At 34.2% G+C, this 17,826-nt stretch overlaps 1 protein-coding gene across 1 annotated transcript; it reads left to right on the top strand.

The window, feature by feature from the left end:
- Positions 1 to 1,520: 1,520 nt before the first annotated feature.
- Positions 1,521 to 17,126, top strand: LOC128220222 (uncharacterized). Its single transcript, XM_052928520.1, has 7 exons — positions 1,521 to 1,657; positions 7,240 to 7,399; positions 10,422 to 10,573; positions 11,355 to 11,484; positions 12,853 to 13,001; positions 15,139 to 15,250; positions 16,550 to 17,126. The coding sequence occupies exons 1-7, from the start codon at positions 1,546 to 1,548 to the stop codon at positions 16,749 to 16,751; spliced, it is 1,017 nt and encodes a 338-aa protein (XP_052784480.1). The 5' UTR covers positions 1,521 to 1,545; the 3' UTR covers positions 16,752 to 17,126.
- The last annotated feature ends 700 nt before the right edge of the window (positions 17,127 to 17,826 follow it).

The following is a 17,826-nucleotide window of genomic DNA, read 5'->3' as shown; positions in this document are numbered from 1 at the left end:
TCTAAGTTTAAATTGATTGCCAGTAAAGTGTATTCCTGCAAACATCATTAAGATTTCCAATAGTTGAGTTATTAAGTTAAACTTCTAAATTGAAATTACAAGGCGATCTACTAGCAAAGTAGTTAAAGTTTACCACTTAAGTGATTTCGGACATTTTAAACTGTCCATACACATCCGAGGTTGCTTCGATAGAAAATGGCCGAGGAATTCCGAAAGGTGGTGTTATGTGTCGGAATCTTGTTTGATTGTATTTGACCTTGGTCTGTGTGCCTTTAAACTTATTCTGGCTTAAAGTGTGGGTTGCCGGGGTTATCTTTATGGTTTCCATTGTTTTATTGGTATCAATCGGAAATCCTCGGCCATTTTTCATCGAAAACAACCTCGGATTTTTATGGACGGTTTACAACGTCAGATATCTTTACATTTAACTACGCTGCAAGAAGATCGCGTAGTAGTTTCAATTAAGCAGTTACACCTTATGACTTGATTGATGAATGAAAATCTGAATATAAAATAAGTATTCATTAATACTCTGAACTGAGATTCAATTTAAGCTTATAACTACCAATTCAAGTTAAACACGAACTACGAACTACGAACTACGAACTACTTCTAGGAATTTGGAAGCAAAAATCCGAGTTGTTTTCGATGGGAAATATTCGGGGAGCTCCGATTGCAATGGTATAGTTAAATTTACATAGTTTATAATATCATTGTATTTCTTACTTATTACCTTTTTTAACGATATTATTCAAGCATGGCGTCACAAAGGATGGACATATAACAGTATGGCTAATATAATCAGATTTTTGTTTACTTGTTTTAAAACTTATTGTACGAATAATGATGAAGTTATACAGAATATAATGGAACAGAAGCTTATTTTAATTTATTTGCAACATTGTCAAATAAGATATTTCAATATGATATCGATCAATTTCGATGACACGATTTCCAGATGGGTGTGGTCTGGTGTTATGGAGAAAACCCGGGTACCGACGGAAAAATGGTAAGCAAGAAAATCACATATGCAAGGGCGGATCCGGGAGTTAAATTTAGAGGGGGCGAAACTTAAGGTTGTAATCTGTTGATAATCGCCCCGCCCTCCGAACCGAAATTTAAGTGGTTTAAAATGTTTGTATGAGGTTTGAGGTATTCCCCTAAGATATTTTAACTATTTCATATTATCAAGTTATGCGTTTTGAGAGTGTATTTAATAACTTCTTTTTGACGATATTTACATGAAAAGTTAAATTTGGACGATTTCAGGGAGGAGGTGCGCCTGGGTCGCCTACCCCCTATATCCGCTAATGTATTAGAGCCCAGATCAAGACTCGAGCAAAGGACACCTTTGTGGAAACCAAGTGCGCTATAAATCGAGTTCGACTATCTTTTTATTTCGATCGCATACTTAAATAATATTGGTGATCAATTTTTAAAGACGTTTTCAAGTATTCATTATTTTCGTTGAGTATATTTTCCCCGCTTAGTGTAATTTTACAGTAAACCGATGAGGCGTAAATAACTGGTTACACCTCGTTGCGTATGAAAGAGTCCACCATTGAAACTCAGTGCGTAATTTATTTTGGACGGGACCAGGCAAAGATTTCGGAAATATTAAACATGTATTGGACAGTTTTGGGGATCGCTTTTGTTGGTAAGTTTTATTAACGTTATTGTACAAAAAATACAATTCAATGGTATATAAAACGTTTACATACGATTAACTGTCGGCTCTTCTAACTTGATAACTTACTTATTGTTATGCAGGTTGAAAATCTGTGCAGATTTGTATATGAATATGTATAGTTAATATAGGTCTGCATTGTTTCACGGTATGGTAAACGTTTTGATCTGGATGTATGATATGATGACGAGTATACAAACATTTATATGTTTAACAATAGTTTTCATACTCGTACATGTATGTCAAAATCATATTTGTTAATATTGTTAATTTTCATGTTATGAAATTGCTGCAGTTTTTTCACAATTCGTTTCCTACTAAATTACTATTCATGAGCACCACAACCTATTCATTGGCACCACAACGTTCAGAAAATCGAGCGTAGTGCAGCAAGAGTAACAAATAAAGTCCTAAAATTTGTAACGCGGCAACCTTTTGTCAATAAAAAGCCACACACATTTAAAGAAAATGCTTGAACCTAAGGTACGAGAACAATTCTCACGAAAATCCAGATTTTTACGTTGTCAACACTAACGTTTAGCAAGTTATGCAAGTTCTAGACGAGCATATATTAAATTTTATTCAGAACTTTTACCTTTAGAAAAACTCATGGCCATTCCTATGTGGAACTACATTCTCCTCTTTTTAAGTTTACTCGTATAAGCCTCTAAAAAGAAAAAAAATTAAGAAACCATACTCACTGTTTACATCCATATTCCACTCATTGGCACTATAACGGAAGACGCGTTGGAGCATTTTCATCACATAACAAATTGTAATGGCTCCAATGATTACCCGGCGTGTATATTTTAATGTGACAAAGTTAGGTCATTGCATTCGATCACAAAAAGCCTTTGCCATGTTCCTGCATTCGTGCTAATTTTAAGAATCAAGATGTCAATAAATATAAAGAAAAAAGTAGAGAAAGTACCAAAGGCTTGATACCGGAGTCTTGATACCGGAGTCTTGATATCGGAGTCTTGATATCGGAGTCTTGATACCAGAGTCTTTATATCGGAGTCTTGATATCGGAGTATTGATATCGGAGTCTTGATACCGGAGTCTTGATACCGGAGTCTTGATATCGGAGTATTGATACCGGAGTCTTGATATCGGAGTCTTGATATCGGAGTCTTGATATCGGAGTCTTGATACCGGAGTCTTGATACCGGAGTCTTGATATCGGAGTCTTGATATCGGAGTCTTGATATCGGAGTCTTGATACTGGAGTTGTAGGCTTCGAAAGATAGGCTCGTGCGAACGATCGGATCTGTTGAAATGTCAGAAAGTGGATGCAGATAAAAGTCATATAAAACGTGACATTATTGTTTTTAATATCAGTGACAGTGAATAAGAATTTCATAATATGCAAAAACAAATATCATTAAATGGCCGAAACGTTGTTTCGTTAATAAATAATTTGTGTTGAAGTTGGACTTCTTTAATTATCACCATAATATGCAAAAACAAATTTGTTTATGTTGACTACATAGTAAATAGTAATGCCCCAATGGACTACTACACTATTGATGTTTTGCTATAAGCAGATCGGAAAGCTTCCGTTTGGATCCTTTTTTGGTCATTTGTGGCAGAATCAGTCAGAGCTTGTGAAAAAATAAGTGTTTTATATATACATCATATAAATAACATTTCTTTTCATCTACTGTCGTGTTGGAACTCATGCCTTTCCACTTTTTAAATGGATTACGGTTGACTCATCAAATATATTGCATGACTGGGCAATTGTCGAACCAGGGTTTGACGTTAGAGGAGGCATATTTTAGGGGCGTCAGCTTCAGAGCCTCATCCTCAAAACCAAGATTCATTTGGCTTAAGTGATGACAGAGAGGTTGGGGTACTCCCTCAAGATAAATTTAACAATTTCTAGTCCGAAATGGTGCATTTTGGGCCTTTTTTATTACTTTCTTTTCTCTTATATTAAAATAAAAAGTAGACTTAGATGATTTAAAGGGTTATGTGATGGGTGCCCCCCCCCCCTGGATACACTAGTGCTGGGTACTGTTAAATTCAAGGTTACGAAGTTTTAAAAACGACCCTATTCAAGTTGCATTCAGGTAGCATGAGACAGTACCGCGGGCTTAAAAAACCCTGAATAAGCCTTACCAGAGATTCAATGTATTCAACCTACTTTTTAACAATGAAACATAACGCTTTGTTGAAATTGGAGACGTTATACGTAACATAATATAATGTGTGTTATTGTACATGTGCGTTTAATATTTCACTGAGGTATGTGGAGCGCTAATAGCACACTTATTTGGAAAGCATTCATGTATACTATTGCTTTAAATGGTTTAAGTATTTATTTAACCAATAACAAAGACGAAGTTTCACCAAAAATGGTCGATCAATTCTGTGTATGTTTTCATGTAAAATGATTGATCATGAACCATCAATGAACGAATACCCACCTCGTCATGATCTGGTGAGTACAGCAAATTTAAGTCCAGACCAAATCGTCTGGCCCCAATTTCTCGAAACTTCTTAAGTCCCTTATAACAGGATTAAGCTAAACTCACTATTTTTGTTGTTCTATAATATGCGTTATATTTACTTCTTTAACAGTTTTAAGAAATTATATAAGAAAACTATGTATGCTAATTAGAAGTAACCATTTTTCATTTATCAAAATCCATTATAAGTATGTATTTTGGCTAATTGAAATAAGCGACTTTAGCCTGTTAAGCTTAAGAAGTTTCGAGAAATTGGGTCCTGTATGTTTAGCGCACTGGCACCGGATTTTCAGACTAAATCATTTTATTTTATTTTTTTTAAATAAAAAAAAATCTTATAATTAAAAACTGAAATTTACAATACCAAATTTAAAAAAAAAATATTGAGAAATATTTCTTTTTTTTAAATATGCATTTTGTACTGTAAATATAGGTTAGTATATATACACGTTAAATGTTAATTATGCATTTAGTTTAAGAAACAAGTATCATTATTATTATTATGACTAGTGATGGCCTATATAAACGTTATTTCACACTGATCTTTCGCTGTCATATATTGTCATGTATTGTATTTTACTCTACATGTATACAATAACTATATGTTTTGTATTCTATGCGATGCCATTTATGTTCTATATATTATACATATTGTATTGATCAGATGACAACTTATATATATATTATTTTCTCAAATGAATACACATGGACAGTATTTCTGACTCTAAATCTATAAACAGTACAAAGTGCATATTTATAAAAAAATATTTTTTTGAGTTTGAAAATCCGGTGCCAGTGGTTTAGCGTCCTTGGGCAATTAGATTTTGGGTTTCCCGATCGAAAACAATAACAAAACATTTCATATGATAAACATCTTGCCGAATTCTTTTTTGATTCTTTTACCTTAATTTCGACTACGGAATATAAGTGCATCAAATTGCTTCATTCTTTGTACTAGTAATCTTGAAATTTGACATTTATTTGAATTTAGTTTGCAGTGGGTATCTTTCTTACAATTGAGAATACACGTAGGAGGCTCTAGTGGCTATATTCTTCCTAGGATGTCACCCATTTCGTATCAGTTTCATTTCGGCGGGTATTTCAGCATATCTAGATAGGTTCTGTTTAATAGTTGACGCTATACGCATAAATTTAAATTCATTAAATATAATATAACATTATGTTTTAAAGTTTAGATACGTGGCATATATATAAACACTATATGTATTACGACGATGTTCTCTCGTTTAAGTCGAATAAACTGGCTGTGCTGTTCTATTCTGTTCATAAAACAAAAGGGGCACATTTTAGGTCACACCTGATAGATGACCATTGTTTTATAATCTCAAAACCCATTTGCTCGAACTCGCTTGTCTCGAATTCATCGTTAGCTTGAACTAGATGTAAAGGACCCATTTATTCATACTGGAATGAAACATTCTCGCTTGGCTCGAATTCTTCTAGGCTCGAAGTTTTTTTGCCGGTCCCTGGGAGTTCGAGTCAACGGGGTTCGACTGTATTAATGCATTGGTATATTGAACTTATTTGACTTTAATGATAAAAAGCATATTTGTTTGTGTAGATAATAAATGATATCCCTGATGAAAATCCATTCTTCAACGTTTCTTATTTCATTGTTAAATGCATGAAGGCTTACTTCTCCTAGTAGAAGTAGGACTGCTGTTTAGGTACAAGTACAATTATAAATGACCTTTAGCATATGTTGCTGTTTTTCGATACATAATTGTTATACATTTTCAAGTCGTTCAAGCAACGTATGATTACTGACTCAACTATGTATTGTACATTATATATCGAGCGGATATTTCACAATTGTTATAAAGTGTTTGTTTTTTCCATTGTGAACATAATTTATCCTGTCTTCATTCCAAATACCCACTGTTTTGTCTCGTTTAAGTACCACATTGATCACATTGTATATTAGCTTCATATTTATTATTTCGTTCATTGATATATAACCATTTAACAATACTTTATATCACGCCTCCAAAATGAATGACGTAACGCCAATGGTCCAGGACTGGTCACGCGGTGACCCCATATTTTTCCATTTTGGGTCCCCAAGTTTATATTGTATCTAAATGGCGTATTTTCCTATTCCTATGTATAACTGAAACATTTAAACATGTAAACTGGTTATCGACGTGATATATACGTTACGGGACTAGCAGGTGACCCGATATAGTATATACGGTGCGCAGGAAACCATATTCGGGTTCGAACATCCCTTTGCCCCGTATATCCCATATCGGGTCACCTACTAACCCCATAACTTATAATATGCATCCTATATCTCTCTCTCTATATATATGTATGTTAATTCATCAAATACTTTTACTATCTATATAGCTTCATTATTGGAGACAATAAAGTATTGAATTGAATTGATAAATTTTATCTGATGAATGTGTAGCCATGTAGCTATAAACAGAAAACGCCATTCATAAAGGTTAATATTATAAGTTACGGGGTAAGTATGGTTTCCTGCGCCCCGTATATCTCATATCGGGTCACCTACTAACCGAGTAACGTATATATCACGTCGACAACCTGTTTACATGTTTAAATGTTTCATTTATCCATCGGAATATTTATCGGAATCGGGAAAAAAGACGCCATTTTGGTACGATATAATGGCCCAATATGGAAAAATATGGAATCGCCACGTGACTAGTCCTGGACCAATGACGTTGCGTCATTTATGTCGGAGGCGTGATATATTTTATTAGCTGTATACAACCCCTGTGATTTATTGTTTGTTTCGATCACTAAAGTCAAATCAATTCTCAAACATAGTACAATACAATTTAAATGAAACATACCACTTGTTTTGCATTTTTCATGTGTAATCATATAGTGTGCCCAATTTAAATGATATACAGATGAACCTCGTTTGCTCAAACACGCTTGGCTCGAATTCCTCGTTGGCTCGAATGTATAGCCACTTATAATGATGATTCTGCTGCTGGTGTAGCATTCATTATTAATCTACCGATGTTAATAGTCACTTAATGTTTTTTTTTATTCGCCAGTTTAAATTGCATATTTTTATTTCAGGCGCCGTACTGACCACGTCTGAAGGATGTGTGACGTCACAAAATGTCCTGTCGGTGAACAACTCCGTGAGCGAGCTGACCGCCGGCATGGCGGCCATTATCGCCAATCCACCAAGCGATGTGCTCTACGCCGTGTTCAATGCTACGTGTAACGAAGCAGCGTAAGTTTGATTTTAACCGCAGTTTGTGTATACCACGTGATAAATTACGTCATAAGCAGATAATAGCGAAATCTTTTATAGGCTAAGATATATTTTCATACAGTTTTCTGTCAAAAGAGTAATTTAGAAATTAACGTCACTTAATTGTTTGTTTACGTCGGTTTTGAGCCGTGGTGACCCATTTGAGAACCCCTTTAAATGACGTGATTTCTACGTAAAGCAAAATAATTGTTCTTACCTCATTCGCTTCTCACAAAAGCGACCTGGGTTCGATTCCCGGCCTGGGCGTATCTGAGTTTGATTGGAGGTCATATGGTCAACGAAATAAAGAGATCATTTAGGTTGGTATTCAATATTAATCTTATTAGATCTAAGGACGATGTAGCTAATCGGATGTCTTGGTATTAATAACTGATTAATAGAATGTATACAATCAATGACGTATGACCCTTAAGATTTACAAAAGTTGAATATTGAGTACCACCCCATGTAATTAAAGTTTAAAGACAGTTCATTCAACTTATATTTATTTTTGAAGGACAACACATTTAAGAGTTCCCGGAAAGACTTTTAGACAACCAAGCGCTAGTAATACTATAAAGATACCGGTTAAAAAACCCCCTAAAAAGTGATTCATTTCTTGTACTATACATTTGTTAACGAAATCAGTGTTAAGAAAATCAACAGAAAGCTGCAAAACAAAGCGACCAAAATGAAACACATGTTTGAGAAGTTTATCTCCGGAATACATAAAATTATGTGCACTAGTAGTCAGTATGTGTATAGCACTTGATAAATTACGTCATATATGCTACGTCGGAAGGCAAACATTTGCTTAAAATGAAGACTTAAATCAAAGATAACTTTTTTATTTACAAAACCGTTTTAAATGAAACAAAGGGCACTCTATGCCGCTTAAAGCTGCACACTCACAGATTGAACGTTTTGACAACTTTTTTATTTTTTGTCTTGGAACGAGCAAATTTTTGCGTAAATATTCGCAAACTAGTGATAAATAACTGCTGACAAAAAATCAGATCGCAGCTTTTCATATTTCCGTCCCAAAATTGATGTTTTATGCATTTTTCTTAAACTGCGATCTGATATTTTGTCAGCAGTCCTACATTACTGGTTAGCAGATATTTACGCAAACATTTGCTAATTCCAAGACAAAAAAATAATAAAAATGGAATATTGGTTAATCTGTGAGAGTGCAGCTTTAAAGAGCCCCGCATTTGTTTTATTTCCGAAATTTGAGGAGATGATTAGTTTCATTAAACACTTCGACAAACCTGTTAGCAAAATAATGTTTTGACAGTGCTCCGTCTCGAAGTGTTTTAAGAATCTTAACTCGCAATCAAATTCGTGTAAAAGACCGAAAGTGAAGCTTCGAAGCGGCGTAGACTGTGCTATGTTACAGGTTAATTTCTCAGCAACTACTTGATCTTTTGAATTAAGACTTTAGACAATGGTACTCAACCATCCAACCTACTTAATTAACCAAGTTAGATAACTCTATTTTGCATTTAATGCAAATAATTGCCCTTCATTATTTGACTTAGAAATTCTGGTTAAGGTTTTGCATATAAGCACACATAGGTTAATTTCTCAGCAACTACTTGATCTTTTGCATTAAGACTTTAGACAATGGTACTCAACCATCCAACCTACTTAATTAACCAAGTTAGATATCTCTAATTTGCATTTAATGCAAATAATTGCCCTTCATTATTTGACTTAGAAATTCTGGTTAAGGTTTTGCATATAAGCACACATAGGTTAATTTCTCAGCAACTACTTGATCTTTTGCATTAAGACTTTAGACAATGGTACTCAACCATCCAACCTACTTAATTAACCAAGTTAGATAACTCTATTTTGCATTTAATGCAAATAATTGCCCTTCATTATTTGACTTAGAAATTCTGGTTAAGGTTTTGCATATAAGCACACATAGGTTAATTTCTCAGCAACTACTTGATCTTTTGCATTAAGACTTTAGACAATGGTACTTAACCATCCAACCTACTTAATTAACCAAGTTAGATAACTCTATTTTGCATTTAATGCAAATAATTGCCCTTTATTATTCCACTTAAAAATTCTGGTTAATGTTTTGCATGTAACCACATTTAAGTCAATATCTCAGCAAATACATCATGTATTTCATTTAAACTTTAGATATGTATTCCCAACTATCTAACCTACTAATTTAATGAAGTTAGATAACACTTTTTGGAATATAATGCAAATTATGGGCCTTTATTATTTGACTTAGAAATTCTGGTTAAGGTTTTGCATGTAAGCACACATAGGTAATATCTCAGCAACTACTTGATGTATTGCATTGAGACTTTATACAATGGTACTCAACCATCCAATCTACTTAAATTACCAAGTAAGATATCTCTAGTTTGCATTTAATTCAAATTATGGCCCTTTTTTACTCGAAATTGAAATGCAAATACATCATGTATTGCATTGAAACTTCATACACAGGCCCCCAACCATTCAACCTTCTTAATTAATCAGGAAAGATAACTCTATCTTGCATATTATATAATTTTTGCCCCTTTATTATGCGACTTAGAAATTACGGTTAAAGTTTTTCATTTTAACACACATAGGTTCATATCTCAGCAACTACTTGATGTATTGCATTGAGACTTTATAGTACAATGGTACTCGACCACCCAACCTACTTGAATATCTAAGTTAGATAACTGTATTTTGCAAATAATGGCCCTTTTTTATGATGATATCTCAGCAAATACATCATATATTGCATCTTATCTTAAGTTTACAGTGATCAATGTTTCGCCAAATTTTTTTCAATCCATACACTGAAAAGTGGCGGAATAGTCGAGCGCGCTGTCTCTTTGACAGCTCTTGTTTAAGAAGTTGTTTCCTTATTTAACATTAAAAGTGTTTTAAAAAAAGTTAAAGAGTTAAAAAGTTAAAAAGAATAGGCTCTTAATTTTGTCGCCTTTATCGAAATTTATTTTGACACACTTTTTTCCAGTTTGAAGACGGTTGTTATGAATATCGAGGAGAAAGTTCGCGCGTGCCCGGAACTGGTCGCTGTGACGTCATTATCCACCCTGGATTCGATACTAGGAGGTCTTAGCTTCACAACCCTCTTTGAAAACTTCGCCACCTACGATGGGTTCTGTGGTAAGTATAAGAAAATACAATAATAATTCTTGTTTTTTTTTGCTTGCCTTTAAGCCTACGTGATTTTTTTTATACATTTCTTACATATACTACCATTATGTTCTTTCTCACACATGTACAATCAATATGTTCAAATTTCACACATATGTGCAATCATCATGTTCAAATTTCACACACATGTACAATCATTAATCAAAGCATATTTTGCTCTCTTCCGATACATGACGGTTAAATTATTTCGAAAGCGTTCAAGCAACGTATGATTACTACCTCAATTGTGTACTGTATATTGCATATCGACTGGATATGGCACAATTGTTATATAGTGTGTGTTTTTCTCTATTGTTAACTTGATTTTGTCTGTGTTCATTCAAATACCTTCTGTTTCGTTTCGCTAAGGTATTTAACACATTGATCACCTTGTATATTTGCTTATATTTATTATTTCGTTCATATATATATATTCATTTGACAATAGTTTATATATATATATAGTATATATAAATGCATTTTTATTCACCAAATCCCTTTGTATGTGTTTCGTGTATTACATATGTATTTTCCTATCTTCATTATTGGAGGCAATAAGATATTGAATTGAATTGAATTGAAAAGTGTTTACTTCAGAGGCAGTCTTTGAGTTACACCCGAGTTGAGAACAGAGGCTGCCTTTAAGTAACCCCCAAGTTGAACTCAAAGGTAGTTTCTAAGTTACCCATAAGTTGCGCTCAGAAGCAGTCTCTTAAATCACTTCATTCAATGTAAATGTTCTTACCCCCAGATTGCTTCCCCGGAGTGTTGGCGGCCAAGGCACTTAATGAAAAGGCCGCACAGGCGCCAAACGGCCTCGTTCTGAATAGGCCTGACGGGGCGTACAGCACACTGGTGAACCTACCCGTGGTCTGCGCGTTGTGAGTATTGTTTTAGTTATATATGTTCTAGTGTTCTCTGTTAGTTCAATTTTGTTTGAAACTAAATAAATATAAACAACATATTGGTGTTTAAAGTTTACTAACATCTTATGATATTTGTATGTATAATAAATGGATAGTGTAAACTGTTGTTGAGCGAACACAAATACAACTTAATCAAGGCTTATATAAATGTTTACCTAATGGCTGCAAAGGGGTCCCGGATTCAAGCCCCAATATAATGGCAATTTTCTAGTGGCTCCAAAGAACGGAGACCATGTATATTGTGTTAAGTATGTGAAATTTGGATGCCTGTTTAGGCCTTTCATTTTGGTATCATTTGAAAAGATTTTATGTGCAGGAAACAGAATATACTAAAATGATACCTGAAATATAATACAACAAACAATATTGAGCTTGCAAGATTGAAAAATATGTCACCTCAGATCAGATTTCAGCCGAATTAAAAAGCAATTGTACAAAGTGTAATGATTTTACGTATAAACTGAATTTCGTCATGTACTGTACATACAGTCGAAACCTGTTGGCCCAAACTCCCAGGGACCGGCGAAAATACCTCGCGCCTCGGAGAGTTCGAGCCAAGCGGGAATGCTTACCTTCAGTATAAATAAATCGATCTTTTATGTCCAGTTCGAGCCATCGAGGAAATTGAGTCAAGCGAGTTCGAGCCATCAATTGGTTGACTGTAGAAAGAAATCAAAATGCAGTAATCTTTCAATTGATACCAAAATTACCAACTCTTAAAGCTGCACTCTCACAGATTGCCAGTATTGACTTTTTATTTTTTTTTGCATTTGAATCAGCTAATTTGGACATCAATGCTTTCGATTGAGTCTTATAAGATAACTCACAATTGAACAGATCTCAATTCGTATGGAAAACTGCCGAAACACTTTTTTTCTTTAGTCGTTAGTAATGCTTTTAGCCGTAAGCCATCATTTTTCGAACGTGAATATGATTAACTGCGATCTGATCTTTTGTAAGCAGTCTGATATCACTGGTTTTCAGACAGTTACGCAAAACCTTCTCATTCCAAGACAAAAAGAAAACAAAATATGTCAAAACATTGAAGTTGTGAGAGTGCAGCTTTAACGGAGCTATAAGAAAACTAGCTTATTTCATTCTCGATGTCCATCGACGTTTTTGGGTGATTATATGATACGACAGTCAAACCACAGCGGGATTGTTTATCTTCAGTATAAAGAAATCGGTCCTTTAAATCTAGTTCGAGCCAACCAGGAATTCGAGCCAACGGGGTTCGACTCTAGTATTAAGCACTGAATTGTCGCATGCAGCATACTAATGATAAATTATGTAAAACATATGTATTGAAAATGTATCTTTCAGGGGACCCACGACGTTTGAACATGCATACATGTATGCATTTAACAGCACGTGCAATTTGACGTCACTACACGCGGAAGTGTTTCCTCAAGACCGCGTTCTCAAAATGCGTGGATTTGCTGAGCACCACTGCACAGCGGACTTCGATTCAAGTACGGGTTTTAAAGAGAAACTCTTATTCAAAATCAATACATACACATGTATAACAAACGTCAATTTTGACTGATAAACCTTTAACTACTTACTAAATAATGCATTTATGGAAAATATTAATTACTGATAACAAGATTGTAACCGTGTATTTAATATCAGAAACTGCAAAAAAATATGATTGGTAAATGCTTAAAGATAAACTGGGGTCTACTATAGTCTCAACGGGTAGAAATGCCGTGTTTTATGCCCATTTCTTTCAAATTTAACATGGTCTCCTTGTGAGTAAGAGTACACCTTTAAAAGGCTTTCTAGCGTAAATTTCGTTGTTAATAACCATGCTGGCGGACCACTCTAGATGAAATTCATCTCAGGTCACGTAGCATTTTAAGAAAAAAAAAATACTCCTTCGGCGAATATCCCTTCAACCGGTAGGGGCCAAACCCCACCTTTGGCTTCAACATTTTGTTTTCGTCTCATTTGGGGATGTGACGGGGTCAACTCATAATGCAGCTTTATAAGGCGGGGTGTGTGTGTGGGGGGGGGGGGGGCAGACCTATTTAAACTCAGGGTTAAATTATAATTGGTGCTAGCGGATCTTGCCGATAAAGCAGGAAACAAATATTCACGAATCGAAAAACGAAATGTAATTGGACTAATACTAAATGTTATGTTGGCAACATTTTCTTTTAAATTTTGTTCAACTTGCGCCATTTTACTTAATATCTTTTAAAAACAATTACCAAACACTAACTCGTCGATAATCATTTAAGGATATTATAACTAACTGATAACTATGTATTTATTTCCAAGTCTAAATTAAATCAATTTAAATAAATAAATATATATATATATATATATATATATATATATATATATATATATATATATATATATATATATATATATATATATATATATATATATATAACGTTAGTAACGCCTTATCAGATAATGTTATGAACTGGCAAATCATATTTAAAAAATCATATTACCTAGTCTTAGGTTATTAAAGGTTCTTTATCGATTTCAGTTAGGAACCACTTAAAGCTGCACTTTCACAGATGGAACGTTTTGACAACTTAAAAAAAAATTGTCTTGGAACGAGCCAATTTTTGCGAATATGCATGGAAACCAGTTATATAAGACTGCTTACAAAAAATTAGATTGCAAATTATTTTTTTTATTATTGGTTTACAGGTATTTACGCAAAAGTTTGCACTTTCCAAGACAGTTTTTTTTTGGTAAAAACGGTATATCCATGAGAGGGCAGCTTTAAAACATTTGTTTGGATTCGATTTTTATTAAGTGTGAACAGAAATATATATATATATATATATATATATATATATATATATATATATATATATATATATATATATATATATATATATATATTTTACATACATGTACATGTATGTATTTATTGTACATATTGTGTGCCCTAATTTTCATATGAAGACTCGATGTACAACTTTACATATCTCAGTCTATATTAATAATATCTGTCATGTGTTCCCGTTCCGGATAGAAAAATCTGACCCGAGGGCACCTGCGTTGCCAGATAACGAGGATTGCCGAGTTACCGTCTACGTAGCGTACCCGAGGGTCGAATTTTTCTATCCGGAACGGACACACATGATAGATATTTTTTCTAGCATACCTTAAATTACATTTTTTTGTGAAGAAAATACATAAAAAATACGCGTTTTTATACATTTCACCAAAAAGCGCGTGCGATTATGTTTACTGACGTCATAACGCGCAGTAATTTCTATTCACTGCATATGTCAATAAGTTCGTTCGATATCACGTCCTTTCAGCTTTATTTTCTTTTGTTTTAAAGGAATATTTTTGTAAAGTTAATGTTAATGGAACTCATCTATTGAAATTTCATAACTATGGTTACATTAAGTGTTTAATACAAGAAATTGAAAGTATTACGTCACAGCGCGTAACTCATCTGGCATGGGGGGATGCCAGCTGGAGTTTTCCAGCACGGCTGAATTCAACGGAAATGCCTAACCGCTGTGCTAGAAATACTCGTATATATATAAATATATATATATATATATTTTGGCAATAAAAAACAGAAATCGGAAGATATAAAAAACAAACCAAATTTATATGTTTTTGTAGCCCCGTTCGACTGCGCCCTACAGAAGGCCTCGACCCAGGAATTCAAATTCTGCATCGACATAGTCACGAGCAACACGGGGGACGACGCTTCAGAAAAGGAGATAAAATGCGAGTAAGTGGCCTCTTCAAAATGTGCTTTATTAATAAAATAAAATATGATATTATCAAGAATTTGTGATTTTTGTAACATAATTATTTATTGATTTCAATTGATATTGGGATGCCCTTGGTGTTGCCGTCGATGTCGTACAGAAGGTTTGAAGCTGCACTCTCACAGATATACCATTTTAACAACTTTTTTAGTTTTTGTCTTGGAAAGGGCATTTTTTGCGTAAATATCTGAAAACAAATGATAAAAGATTGCTGACAAAAATCAGATCGCAGATTTTCATATTTCCGTTCGAAAAATAATGTTTTAAGGCTTAAAGCATTAGTAAAATGCAGAAAACATCAATTTTTGAAATTAAATATTAAAATCTGCGATCTAATTTTTGTCAGCAGTCTTGTGTAACTGGTTTTCGTGGATTTTCGCAAAAATTGGCTTGTTTCAAGAGAAAAAAATGTTTTAAAAACGTTCAGTCTGTGAGAGTGCAGCTTTAAAACAAATATTTCAAGTTACTCAGCTGAATCTTAGCACATACAGACACAATACGCAAATGGATAACAAGGTGCATAACTCTTGCGGAAATCGTTATTGAGTTGTTCCCCTTATTCGACTTAAGACAACAAGATCAGACTAGCGTTGGCTTTCGCTGAGCAGCGGTCGTCTGAAGCAATGAAACAGCATGTTTTGGTACATTAACATCGGTATTTGCATTTTTTGGCGTGCCATTGAAAAGGGTTTTTTTTTCTGCTCAAAATATTTCGTAGATTGATTATAACGAATGCACCGACAATGTTTCATGGAGTTTATTTCAGTCGGTCTAGTTTCCATCAAAGTTAAATTATTAATCTGGTGTCAGAAGTGATAGATCGCATATAATTGATGTTTGCTTTTTGTGTTGGGCAATCGCAATTGAGGATTTTTCAAATATTCTGCTCCCTTATTCTACCACGGGCCTACAAATGCACCAAATAAGTTTGTGTCTAATTCTGGCAGTCTATCGAAAATATTGCGGGCTACTTTGGCAAGCGGTCAACTAACGCCCGCTCTATTTTCGGTAGATGCTATAATTGCACCAACAAAAACCAAATAAGCTGGAGTCTAATATTGGCGGTATGCCAAAAATATAGAGGGCTATCTTGGCCAGCGGCCCAGGTATTTTCGCTCTAGTTTCGGGTGATCGCCAAAATTGAACTATTTCATAAACATAGTATGTATTTCAAATTGACAAAAAATTATGTATGAATTAGTAACAGCAACATACAGATCAATCGAGCAATTTCATCCAGTCATTTTATATTTTTTTAGACGTAAAAAGTGTGTGGACACGTATATTGAGGGGAATAAGGAGTCGCCACAGTGTGGTCTCAACGCTAGCATCCAGTACCGGTGGTCCGTCATCATGGCCGGGGGCGCTATCGAGGTCTCCGACAGCGTGTGTGGGGCGTCCGGCCTCTTCATATCAGCTGTCCTTCTCTTTGCTGCCCTGCTTGTCACCCGAATGTTCTAGAAGATGAGATTTATTATGCAAATTGGAAAGAAATAGTTAAAATAGTTCTTAGGACACAAAATGAAATAAATAGTTATCTTGCACTGAACAAGATAAAGACATTTGCTAAATTTCATCACAACTGAACTTGTTTAAATTAAAAATATGCAATGTTCCTTTAAAATTGGTTTTTCCATACTTTTCTTTGAATTTGGATTTGATATTAACGAAAAAGACTGCCTGAATCTATATTTTATCACAGATTACATATATATGTTGTACATATTGTGTGCCCCATTTTTCATATGAAGACTTGCTGTTCACCCAACTTTACATATCTCAATATGTGCCTTACATGTACATGTATAAAGTTATATAAATAAAATTAACCTCTTCTTTACTTGTACATATTGTTTAACATAAGAGCTTGTATTCAATATTTGTCTTTATTGGAACGATGTAGCTAATCGGTTTACTTGTTATAAATAATTGACCAATAGAATGAATGAAGCCAGTGATATATTATCGTAAGGCTATGAATATTTAATACCAAAGGACTCGATTTTCGACGATCGTATCATACGAGAACAAATTCACGTTTTTAAATTTGTGAATCCAAAATTTTATTATACGTATTTATGACAAATTGTTTTATTAGTCACATACTACAAAAATAAGTTGCAAATAACGTTTTTAATTTAGAAAGCGATTTGAACGCATTTTAACCACAATGTACGAGCTTACGATATTTTGTAGCACGCTGTTTTCAGAAGATCAGCCATGTTTAATGCTTTGAAATAGATGACTGCTCAATCGACTTTTTTGAAAGAAAAAAAATATGTTGATTATCGCTAATAGCTTCAAAGTGTTAATTTGTGCATTCAAACAGTTAATATGTCATTGTTTAAGAAGAAAATGCATGTAAACATGCTTTGAAATAGGAAACCATTTTAGGCCGCTAGGCCGCTAGGCCGCCAGGCCGCTAACTTCACGCCGCTAGGCCGCTAGGCCGCTGAAGTGCTCGATCGACTTTTTTGGAAAAGAATTGAAAAACGCTTCAGAGTGATAATTTGTGCATAAAAACAGTAAATACATC

This window comes from Mya arenaria, chromosome 15 (assembly GCF_026914265.1).
Source record: "Mya arenaria isolate MELC-2E11 chromosome 15, ASM2691426v1".
Classification (NCBI taxonomy): Eukaryota; Metazoa; Mollusca; class Bivalvia; order Myida; family Myidae; genus Mya; species Mya arenaria.
Note: the sequence above shows the minus strand (reverse complement) of the source record. Positions and strands in the feature narration are given on the sequence as shown.

Excerpts from the sequence above, each read along its gene's own strand:
- LOC128220222 (XM_052928520.1), top strand. The coding sequence starts at position 1,546 with ATGAAAGAGTCCACCATTGAAACTCAGTGCGTAATTTATTTTGGACGG. Across the intron at positions 7,400-10,421 it reads GCTACGTGTAACGAAGCAGC|TTTGAAGACGGTTGTTATGA; the intron begins GTAAGTTTGATT and ends ACTTTTTTCCAG. Across the intron at positions 11,485-12,852 it reads CTACCCGTGGTCTGCGCGTT|GGGACCCACGACGTTTGAAC; the intron begins GTGAGTATTGTT and ends TGTATCTTTCAG.